Source organism: Leopardus geoffroyi, chromosome B1 (genome assembly GCF_018350155.1).
Source record: "Leopardus geoffroyi isolate Oge1 chromosome B1, O.geoffroyi_Oge1_pat1.0, whole genome shotgun sequence".
NCBI classification, from domain to species: Eukaryota; Metazoa; Chordata; class Mammalia; order Carnivora; family Felidae; genus Leopardus; species Leopardus geoffroyi.
Window position 1 is genome coordinate 113,185,891 of NC_059327.1, and position 12,314 is coordinate 113,198,204.

General features: G+C 37.9%; 1 protein-coding gene across 5 annotated transcripts in view; it reads right to left on the minus strand.

Moving 5' to 3' along the window:
- EGF (epidermal growth factor) overlaps positions 1 to 12,314 on the minus strand; it is a 98,720-nt gene that overhangs the window by 28,034 nt on the left and 58,372 nt on the right. For 2 of the 5 annotated variants that reach the window (XM_045470444.1, XM_045470421.1), the window contains exons 12-16: positions 10,632 to 10,736; positions 8,916 to 9,139; positions 5,116 to 5,283; positions 4,054 to 4,206; positions 703 to 825 (exon numbers count right to left, since the gene is read on the minus strand). In XM_045470444.1, the coding sequence (XP_045326400.1) occupies positions 703 to 825; positions 4,054 to 4,206; positions 5,116 to 5,283; positions 8,916 to 9,139; positions 10,632 to 10,736 (773 nt within the window). The remainder of the gene's footprint in view (positions 1 to 702; positions 826 to 4,053; positions 4,207 to 5,115; positions 5,284 to 8,915; positions 9,140 to 10,631; positions 10,737 to 12,314) is intronic. The other 3 variants (XM_045470428.1, XM_045470452.1, XM_045470436.1) reach the window with 3 other exon arrangements.

A 12,314-nucleotide genomic window follows, 5' to 3' on the forward strand; every position in this document is an offset into this window, starting at 1 on the left:
ATAAAAAAAAATAAAATAAAATCTTAGCCAGAAATATAAATAAATAAAACATTTCAAAGTAGAGCTGCACTGATTACAGGGCAGAGAGCAGAGTGAAGAAGGGGTGGGGTTTGCAAAAGTTCTAGGGCTGAGCTAAGCCCAGTTTGAACACCATTGACCTCATGAGTAAATAGAATACAGAATATAAAAGAATGAGGCTCCCTAAACTTGTTACATACTGAACAAATTATTTCGTATTTTGGTGATAAACGTGCAGTACAGAAGAAAACAATTCAAATATTTGCCGTTTGTAAACTTTGGAGCAGCTGAAGCAACCAACTTACATTTGCTTATCAGTTACAATCTACTTTTTCACACTAACGGAAGTATAGCTAGATGGGCAAAAGATAAAAAATACTAGGTATGGATAGGGATACACTCATATCTGTTTTGTCTTATTTTTCACCTTTGTTTCCAAGTTAGATTTCTTCAAAGAAGTTTCAGTTCAAAGATTCTCAATGAGTAAAGTTCATGTCCTGTCTAATAGGGAGCCATTTTCCTCAGGCACACGGTTCAGAAAAGAAGGACCAAAATTTGAGTCTAAAGTTTGGCTTCACTAGTTTTGTGTACATTTAGCCAAAGTTAGAGAACGAATTCAGGATTCTAATTAGAAGGATGGAAATTGTTGGAACCAAAGCTGTGTTGAGAACTCATCATTCATACCTGACACCATGATCTCAGCCACTAGCATATGCTGAGATCCTGTACTGTTATCTTCAGATCCTCTATTCCTGGATAAGACATCCAGTGGCGTTACTTGGTTACTTAGATCTGCTTCACTACCTACTGAAGGTCAAAAGATACAGTTAATTTACCTTTTATGATTCAAGAAAGTTTTGATTTTAACTTATATTTATAGATGTTTGTTGGTTGTAATTTCAGACTTACTTGTACAGTAAGAGCACTCAACTAGCAGTATCTTGGTGACTTAGAAAACCTCACCTGCTGTACCACACCCTCCCAGCTTCACTCAGTGCACTTGACGGTTGAGGGTAGGGAGAGACAGTGGGCAAAAAGACAAGACCAATTTAGGTACTGGCAAAAACAATGCATAAAATACTAAAATCCTAATGGACATAATCAGCTCATAATCACAGCCTGCTATAAGGACAAATTAATAAGATGATCTCCCCATCCTGCCTTCCATACATATTCTTTCTCCTTTAGGCTGCTTTCAATACTTACTTTAGCCTTATTTTACCTGTATTCAGAAACATGAAGGGGCACCTGGGTGGCTCAGTCAGTTAAGCGTCTGACTTCGGCTCAGGTCATGATCTTGCAGTTTGTGAGCTCGCGCCCCACGTCAAGCTCTGTGCTGACAGCTCAGAGCCTGGAGGCTGCGTTGGATTCTGTGTGTCCCTCTCTCTCTGCCCCTTCCCGGCTCATCCTCTGTCTCTCCCCCTCTCTTTCTCAAAAATAATTAAACATTAAAAAAAAAATTTAAAAAGAAACATGGAAGGGTATAAACAAGTCATAATTTAACATAGGCATGGAACCCAGTACATGGGAGAAATTGATCCCCTAAAACACTTAGTGTGTTCTCTTAGTTCTCTAGTGGGTTCCCATTGCACAGAGTCCATAACGTCAAAACTACTTTCACAAATACATGTTATATTGTTTGCCTTTTTTCCCTGTGCTGACTTTGATACCAATGGGGCAAACCAATTAGGCAAAATTACTGGTGCCTTAGTATGAATTAAGGCAATGGCACAAAACTCAACTAACAGTCATGTCTTCACTGCACACATTCACACACACACACACAGACACACACACACACACACACACAGTTTCACTTAAAAAGACACATGATGAAACAGTAAGAATTATTAATTTTTTAAAATCTCAACCATGGAATACTTGGCTCTTTAATATTCTGTACAATGAAATGGAAAGTATATATAAAACACTCTGTGTCCACACTGAAGCGATGATAGTCGTCTGGAGGAAAAGCACGTGTGTAGCTGCAAGTTGAAACTAGCCTCTTTTTCATTGGACATAATTTTTACTTGGGAGACTGACAAAGTATGTTATTAACACTTGGAGATCTGGCAAGCACCTTCCAAAAATGAAGTGAGTATGTTGTTTCAAGAAAAGCAATCGACAGTACTTATTGCCAATGATAAAACTTCAGCTTTCAAGTGAAAAGTAGAATTCTGGAAAAATTTTCCCACTATGCTGAGCTTGACAAAATCTCAAAACTCAAGAGCTTTTCTAATGGGTTTGACGGGAATTAATTAGTGAATGTGACTGGATGTGTGTGTGACACTTGGAAGATATGCAACAACTCGGCCAGCCAGTTTTTTCAAATGGCCAACATGATGCCACAAAATCACACATTGGTAAAAGAGCCACTCAAAGTACAAAACAAAAAGAAAACAAAACAAAAAAACCCACTGGATTTTAATATAACAGGTGACAAAAAGATTATTGATGTGGCTTCAGATTTCACATTGCGGCTAAGGTTTAAGAAACTACCACCTGTCCAGTTCTGATATACTATCAAAAGAATACAAAAAAGGCATCTGAAAGGCTATTAAATTTTCAACCCTCCCTTTTCCAAATCCACGTCTATGTGAGGTCAGGTTTTCTTCATAGGCTTTGACCAAAACAACACAACAACAAATTTAACATAGAAGGAGATATGAGAATCCAGCTGCCCTATAGGAAGCCAGACTTTAAAGATATAAATGTAAAACAATGCTATTATCCTCCCTACATTTTTTTGTTCCAGAAAATATAGTTACTTCATTTATTTCCCTAAAAATATGTCATGTTCATACATAATAAAATATTATATAAAATTATATGTTAAAATATAGATATATTTTTTAGTTTTATTTTTATTTTTTTTAACGTTTTATTTATTTTTGAGACAGGGAGAGACAGAGCATGAAGGGGGGAGGGTCAGAGAGAGGGAGACACAGAATCTGAAACAGGCTCCAGGCTCTGAGCTGTCAGCACAGAGACCGACGCGAGGCTCGAACTCACGGACCGCGAGATCACGACCTGAGCTGAAGTCGGCCGCTTAACCGACTGAGCCACCCAGGCGCCCCTAGTTTTATTTTTAATTCTAATAGCATAACTATTGGTAAATTTAACCCACATTAACAAAAGCTCTTTGGAGTTTTCAGTCATGTTTAAGAGTGTAAAGGGTCATAAAACCAAAAATATTGAGAACTGTTGTGCTACAGCAACAATTAATAGAAAATTCTGAAAATCCAAAATAACCAATTCTGGTCCATGGATAATTAATCCATTTGTTTGCTGTTAATCTACCACGTAACTTAAACCTTGCCTACCAGATAAATGAATTAAAGAATTTGTAAATAAAATTTAAATTCTCTTTGGTATGAAAACTTCAAGAGATGAATCCAAATTCTCCTTCATTATTTGCATACACATTCAAGGAAAGCAAATCAGCACACTACCGGTTACACATCACATTTGATTTACTCTTCTGTCCTCTTCCTCAAAAACATGATTAGTTATTTAAATGTGGATCACAAGCATTCTCAGGCTAGATTCCCTACACTTATTTAATATCCTAAAGTTATTTACTATAAAGGACTTTGCTTTTTCATATTAAGCCCAGCCATGTGGAAGGAGGATTGTATAGGACTACCTTTAAAAACTGAGGCCAAAATGTCTCTAAACATTATCTGAGGTGGTAAAATGCTCACATTGATTTCCAAGTGTGGGCCACTCCATCGTAAATGGGGGACCAGAGGGCTGGAAACTTAACATTTTGAATATTATCTTTTTTTGTTAATTTTACAACTGGAGGAGGTCAATTGAATTTAGTCTTTAACAAGGAGCCTAAAAATAAAAAATAAAAATTAGGAGCCTAAACTCATAGAAAAGAAAAACAAAACAAAACAAACTTGGCCTCCCTAAAAGCAGGGAAGCTTTTAATAATATAAAATACTAAAAATCAGCAAAAGCATACGATTGATATAGAATTATATTCCTGAGCCAAAGTAAAATAATTTAGCCACATATTTATCATCTTACCTGCCGGTGGTATCTGATGGCCATTGAGGGCCAGACACATTTTCCCATCTGGGGCTTTCACAAAACCTTCACGACACAAACACTGAGCAGATCCAAACCTCTCTTTGCAAATATGTTCACAGCCTCCATTTTGGTGTAAGCAGGGATCTGATCCTTGTGGGGAAAAGAGGTACATTCACAGATGGGCTTGGAGATGAAAAGAGTGCCATTGATACAAATCACATTGTACAGCTTTTGGGGAGAGAAACTTAGTGTATCTAAATGGAGCCTATATCAAGAGCTATTTCAGAAGAGCTCCTAAAGGAGCCAGTTCTAAGATAAGCTCAGAATGTTATTACCTTATGAGTATTTATTGAGTATAGCCAGTGCTTTTGTTCAAGAAGCTCTTTAGGCAGATGTGATCCTTATTTCCTGACTCATAATCTAGTCAAACTGACAAAGGGCAATTCAGAAGGAAGTTACATAGGACACTGGATAATGCTCACTCACTGGCACTCTCACGGGGTGGGGGAAGGCCCCAGTATAGATAGAAGCTTCCATTGCAGGTGTCTAAATTGCACCCCGAAACCCTGACCTCCCTTTCAGTGCCTTTAGCCCAAGCATCCTTGAAAAGGAACATTTAATAAAAGCTGGCCAGGAGAGGTAAAGATGAGACTGGAGAGATAAAGCCCAAATTCAGTACCAGATTGTCTTAGTTTAAACCCAATCCACATCTTACAGAATCTTCTTTTTTTTTTTTTTTTTTTTTTAATTTTTGAGAGAGAGAAAGAGCACAAACAGGGGAGGGGCAGAGAGAGAGGCAGACGTGAAACCCGAAGCAGGATCCAGGCTCTGAGCTGACAGCAGTGAGCCTGATGCAGGGCTCGAACCCACAAACTGTGAGATCGTGACCTGAGCTAAAGTCAGACACTCAACCAACTGAGCAACCCAGGTGCTTCCACATCTTACAAAATTTTACAATCTACCCGAATTAGTGAGAATCCCCCTCCTCTTCTCCCATCAAACAATTAAAATAGTTGCAGATTCCAGCCAAAGAAAGACTGTGTAACATGTCCAGTGTACCTGGTTTTGCCAATGGATGAACTACAACCAGTGATGAAGGCTTCAGCATGCTGCCTCGGAGACGTACCCTATTTTTGCCAGTCCTCTTGTTCACCCTTATTACCGATGGCATAGTCCAATCAGAGAACCACACGTGATCCTCAAACACAGCTATAGCAAAAGGGTGACCTGGAAGCAGTTTAAATCCATTACATACATCTTGTCTCTGCCATGATTATTTTTAAAAGGACAAGGCTTACAACATACACAACTCCTACACCAAATCATTCCTTTAATATAGCTGCTAAGCAAGATACACGCCACTACTACACCTGCATCAAGAAGAACCCACATGATGAGCAAACATCATCTTACAATGCGAGCCCAGCGCTAGGAAGTCCTAGCATTGTTGCGCACCATATGGGGAGTGGGAGAATGTGGGTTGATTGACAGAATATCAAGAAAAAGACCAGGATGGGAATGTTTCCATGTTTGGTGATTCTGACACTACAGACTACGCTTCAGAAAGTGATTTTTAACCTCTCTTTGCATTAGGTTCCTTGTCTTTTGAATGGCAGCAATAAGTACTAAAGTCATAGGTTGTTGCAACGATCTTTAACAATTCGAGGTAATTGAATAGCTGTCTCCTTAAATTCCCATTTCCAACAACACATTTTGCTGCATTGGACCCTTACCTCCTTTCCTATATCTCTTGTTATGCCATATTAGTCCAATGACCTGTGCTCTTAGTCTCTTTCTTCCTGCCTTCTCTTGAAATTTGTCTGTCAATTATCTCTTTCTTTTACATCTTTACTCTCTTCACTCTACTAGCTTCCTTCCCTTAGCCGATTAATATCCTCATCTCCTTGGCCCCTCTAGCATCTTTTTGTCTTTTTCTTTCCCTTCTTAGCCAAAGTTTTTAAAAGTCATTTATTATCTACTACCTCCATTTTCATGGTTCCTATCAACCCCTAAGTGGGTTCCCTGACCCCACCTCAATTAAACCACCTCGCCACGCTCCTGGAACTGATAAGATATTCAAGTATTTATAGCAAGCAAAGAAACGTTGTAATACACTATCTCAAGTGGTTAGAGGCTAAGCTAGGGAGCCCCAAATTGGGAAGCTTTAATCATGTCCAGTCACATTTTCTGGGACAATTTTTGTTTATTTGTTTTTGTTTTTGTTTTGTTTTATTTTTGCAAATAAGCAATGGATGTATTAGAATAAATGTCTTCTGGCAGCAGACTCAAATGACTTGTCTTGGTGACCATGAGTCTCCATCCATCATTATTGACCAGGGCCTTTAAGATGTATTTTAGTTTCTAGTTCTTCGTCCCCAATTAAAGCTATAAGTCCATCAAGGAAATTCTTTTATATAGCTATAATGTTTCTTTGTTATGGTAAAAAAAAAACATCTAACATAAAATATATCATCTTAACCTAAGTGCACATTTCAGTAGTGTTACGTACATTCACTTTGTTGTGCAGCCAATTTCCAGAACTTTTTTATCTTGCAAAACTGAAACTCTATATCCATTAAACAACAACTTCCCATTTTCCACTCTCCTTAGTCCCTGGCAAAACACCATTTTACTTTCTCCTTCTATGAATGTGACTATTCTAGAGACCTCAAATAGATACAATCATACAGTATTTGTCTTTTGTGACTGGCTTATTTCACTCACCATAATGTCCCCAGGGTTCATACATGTAGCATGTGTCAGAATTAGCTATGTTTTCTTAATCTTTTTGAAAAAATTTACTTTTCTTAATTTTAATATTGAAGTATAGTTGATGAGAATTAGCTATGGTTTTTTTGAACAAATACCTCACACTAGACATAGTCCTCCTTATTTTTTAAAAAAGTTTATTTATTTATTTTGAGAGAGAGTATGTGCAGGGGAGGGGTAGAGAAAGAGGGAGAATCTCAAGAAGGCTCCATTGTCAGCACAGAGCCCAATGTGGGGCTTGAACTTATGAAACTGTGAGATCACCACCAGAGCTGAATTCAAGAGTTGGATGCTCAACCGACTGAGCCACCCAGACTCCCCTTCCTTATTTTTTTAATAGAAGAGCCACAGTTGAATGTTAAATTCAGAATGAATTCCTTCAATCTTTACATTAAATATACTGAGCTAGCAGCTGAGAAGTTACCACTTATATACCAGTAGATGGCACTGTAATGATGGAAATGGTCATTTAGATATTTTCATACCAAATATTTGATAATAGCTTTTAATAAGAAGTTGTATAGTCATTAGATTACAGCAGCCATAGAAATCATTCACAAAATATCTGTTATGTGTTTGGTTTAGCATATGGTATCTTTACATTCTGGATAGGAATTTTCAAATTCCTTTATACTTTCATATAGCAAAGCTATAATTTCCCATTTATTTAGGTGATGTATTTTTTAAATAATATACGCCCCCCCAACTAGACTCTATGACTTCACAGGAACCATATTCGCTTTACTCTCTACCATATGTCCACTTCCATCAAATGATTCAATAAATATCTGTTAAGTGCATGGATAAATAGTTTATGGTCATACATAAGTTTTTAACTTATTGTAAAGTGTACCTTTAATTTTTAAAAAATCTTGTAAGTATATAAAATGTTAAACTATACTTATCATGATCTGTTTCCTGTATAATACAAATCTAGAAATTCATTTCCTCTAAATCAAAAAGAATGGACAAAACAATACCTTATACACATTATTAGTTAGATTCTTCATAAAAGAGACCATATTTTTGCATCTTCTCAACCGACCAGTTTCCAAATCTCCAAAGAATATTCAGTATCTCCCTGGCTCTCATTTTAATATTCAGTCTGTTACCAAATCCTCTCAGGTTTTCATTCACAATGATTTTTTAAATACTCTAGTCCTCCACTCCACTTTGACATGGCAATGTTCTATCCGAGACTCTCATCAGCTCTTGACTGGACAACTGTTGTAGCCTCCTGACTAATTTCCTTCCCTCGGATTTCAATCCAACCCTAATACTGTTCCTTAAGTGGTTATGCTGAGGTACCAGTCTTATCATATACACTTGCTGCTTAAGAACATGCAATGGCTCCTGGTACATTCAGTATTTCTCTTTCAACATTTAGCATAGACTACAGCATTTTAAATATATTTATGAATATATACAACACTCCATGCAAAATCTGGAAACTATATTATCCTTTGCATATAAATGTTTATTCATTAATGTCTAAAGGTGATACTATCACAGTTGTACAAATGACATGGTCTAAAACATAAGAAATGACAACCAACCAAGTTCTTATTCTTAAGAGATCTTAAAAATTTTTAATATTTTCCTTCTGATTTGGGGAAATCTTGGCAAAGGGAAATGATTATACGTCACTAAGTTTTATCCAGTATTCCAATATGAAGGTAATCTTTGTAGCTCAGGAATCTCCCAAGAAGTCTGTCAGTCTGTCTCCATGCCTTTTTTATCATATGGCTGAAGGAGGAGGGCACCTAGGGGTGAGTGTGTGTGTAAACATATTTTGTGGGGTTTTTTTGTTTTTATTTGAGAGAGAGAAAGAGAGAGAGAGAGAAAGCAGGGGAGAGAAGAAGAAGGAGAAAGAGAATCTTAAGCAGGCTCCACTTAGATTGGAGCCCAACGCAGGGCTCCATCTCATGACCCTGGGATCACGGCCTGAGCCAAAATCAAGAGTCAGACACTCAACGGACTGAGCCACCCAGGCACCCCAAACCCATCTTGTATTTCACACTCATTAACACTCATCAACACTCGTTAACACTCAGGCCAAGATTAAGAAATCACCCATCCCAAAACCTCACCTACATCGTTCTGGGCAAGTCTTTGGCGTTTTGAACCATCCAGATTGGCCATTTCGATCACAGACTGCTTGGCATCACACCAATACAATTTGTCAGTTAAGTAATCAATCGTTATTCCACTGGGCCAGACCAGATCAGAACTAGCTATAACCCGTCGGCCAATGCCTTGAAGGGAAGAACTTTCAATTCGTGGATTAATCCCCATATCAGTCCAGAATAATCGCCTTTAATCAAGAAAGCATACAACAAATAAAATTTGCATGAAAAAAAATCTTTCATTCTTTCATCACTGAAAATGTCAATGTAAATCACTTTAAATAGAATAAGCTGAAGTGGTACACTAAGGAACATAGAGAGTATAGCAGTGAACATTAGACAAATAATTCTCAATAGCAAAAATTATCTTTCCATGTAGAGCATCTTGGACAGGAAATGCTGAATTAAGGTTTAGGTCATTGGATAAAGAAGAAATTATTAGTTTGAAAACTTTTACTATATTACTAATTGAAAGTGTGTTCAAGAGCATATTCTTAAATTAGTGTTTCATGCTGCAAAAGGCAATAAATAAAACCTTGTTAGCCTGTCCCTCTGCCATGCATATATAAAACTATATATGTTAAATTACAACATAAAGGGAATAGCATATTTATCTGTTACCTAATTTTATACAATGTACTCAGTTAACTTGGTCAGTTTTAACTTCCATAAATCAGATGCTGAGGCACACTTTTTGTCATATGGCTCATTGCCTTTTATACTGGTTAGTTTGGAGATGGTTATAGTCCCACTTTTTTAATCATATGGCTGGCTCCAAATCAATTATCAATTATTGCCAGTATATTGTTTCCCATAGACCATTGTAAAACTTTCATTAGAAACAAAATAGGGTTAGTCTTTAATCCTTCTGTTTTAACAAGTAGGAAGGAATCCATTATTCTCCTTAATTCTCTAAACCTAAACCAACATCTGTCACCAATATGTTGCTAATTCACAATTAACAATATAGTCTTCTAATCTTTCAGAATTTCTATTTCCACATGTCTAAATCTAGGAATAACCTACCATTTGAACTCATGTTATAATTTTTCTAAATAGAATTCATAAGCCATGCAATCTAAATACTATCCTTCACTTGGGAAATCAATAATGTAGATTTTTAAAGAAAGTACTTAAATGGGCTTGTGTCTAATTGATTAATGAATTACAGCCCACTCCTTTTTTTAAAAAAAAAATTAAATTTGCTTAAAATGAAGGTTATCTTGGGGCGCCTGGGTGGCTCAGTCGGTTAAGCGTCCGACTTCAGCTCAGGTCATGATCTCGCGGTCCGTGGGTTCGAGTCCCAAGTCGGGCTCTGTGCTGACAGCTCAGAGCCTGGAGCCTGTTTCAGATTCTGTGTCTCCCTCTTTCTCTGACCCTCCCCTGTTCATGCTCTCTCTCTCTCTCTGTCTCAAAAATAAATAAACGTTAAAAAAAAATGAAGGTTATCTGAATAATGAAGTTTGTATGTAAGAATAGAAAGTCAAAAGACATTAAGAGGATGAGGAAGTCATGCTAACTATATCACTTCTGAAAATTTGAACAAATTTCATGGATTTTCTTGATTTCTGATTCCACTAAACACCTGAGGTCTTAAGACAAATTTTGGACACTAGTATATCAAACATGAACTGTCTTATGACTTCTGTGGGAAAGTGTCTTGTTTTTACAAATGCTTACTTGGCCATTGGATGGACAGCAATTCCTCGTGGCTGAGAGACCTCCTCCTTGATGATTATTTCACGATGCTTTCCATTTAAATCACTCCCTTCAATGAGAGATTTCCTAAAATGTATGTGATAAAAAGGAACTTGTTACATCAACTTTACTTTTTTTTTTTTAAGTTTATTTGTTTATTTTGGGAGAAAGTGAGCGTGAGTGGGGAAGGGGCAGAGAGAGAAGGAGAGAGAGAATCAGAAGCAGGCTCCACATCGTCAGTGCAGAGCCTGACACGGGGGCTCAAATCCACAAACCACATGATCACAACCTGAGCCAAAATCAAGAGTCGGACGCTTAACCAACTGAGCCACTCAAGCACCTCTACATCAACTTTACTTTTTAAATAAAAATACTCCTTTTCTCTGTTACTTACTGAAATGCAAAAATAGGCATTCTAAACTACCTCCATCACATGTGCATGCACTCACATACACACACACACACACACACACACACACACACACACACAGGTCAGGACATACACCCATGAATTCTACTTTTCTTACACAGTCTTTTAAATAGCATCCCATTATTTATCCCACGCAATTAAAATACACGGTGAGAGGATAAGGTAAGATGGACCGTGTCAGGAGGCTGGCAGGGACAAAGCCAGGGGTGTAAATACCACCAACCCCTTTTCTTCACAGCCTCCCAGCTCCTGCTGAACCCAATGAAAGCCAGAAGACAGGTCAGAGATCACAGGAAAGAGAGTAGGCCTCAAAGGGCCACAGAGACAGCCAGCACAAGGACAGCATGGAGAGAGTAATGTTGACTTAATTTTCTTCCATATGATTCTAAGACAAATGGGAGTACTGAAATATTATTTGGTATTCTTTACATTAAAAAAATAATAACCCTTTGGAATCTGGCAGGGGAGAAAAATCCTTGTCTCCTCATTTTTCCATTTATTTTTTAAACAAACCTTTATTGTCAAATAAATACTGAGCACTTACTGTGTGTCAGGGATTGGCCTAAGCATTGGAGACAATAGTAAACAAAACCTTGTCTTTGTTCTCATAGAGCTTAGAGTTCAGCAGGAGAGGGAGAGAGAATTATAGTACAGAGAATGTAAAGAATGCAGCCGCCAGACTCAGGGCAGACACCTTATTGCAGCACACTTTCACCCTGTGTACTAACCTGGGCTTCCCAGCAGCATCCAGGAGCAGGCAGGACCACAGGCAGAGGGGACAAGAAGAACCACCCTTCCCCACCACATGCTGTCTGCTCAGCCTTTTCCCTACTGCAAACTAGAAAAGTATAATTATCTTTAATTCATTCAACAAACATCTGGAAAGGCCTAGCTCTTGTTCTTGTGGACAATGTCTGCATGAAACAGGCCTACCCAGAAACACAGGGAAGAACTATTTTCTCTTCCTTGTTCTGCTAAACACGAAGGAGATCTCTGTGTGGTTTATTTGAGCGCGCTTTCTAGCCACTCGGTTGGGAAGGGGCTTCATATATTCCCCCTTGCAGGTTATGTGAAGGAGAGAGGCAAAGCTAAAACTGGCTCAGGGCATGTGCTGGTCAAGTACACTTTGCAAACTACCAACTCAAGACCCTGATAATCTGATGTGTACTCCAGGGCCACTTTTAAAAGATAATTCTATTCCCAGATGAAGTGATTGTCAGAAAGGTACTGCTGGG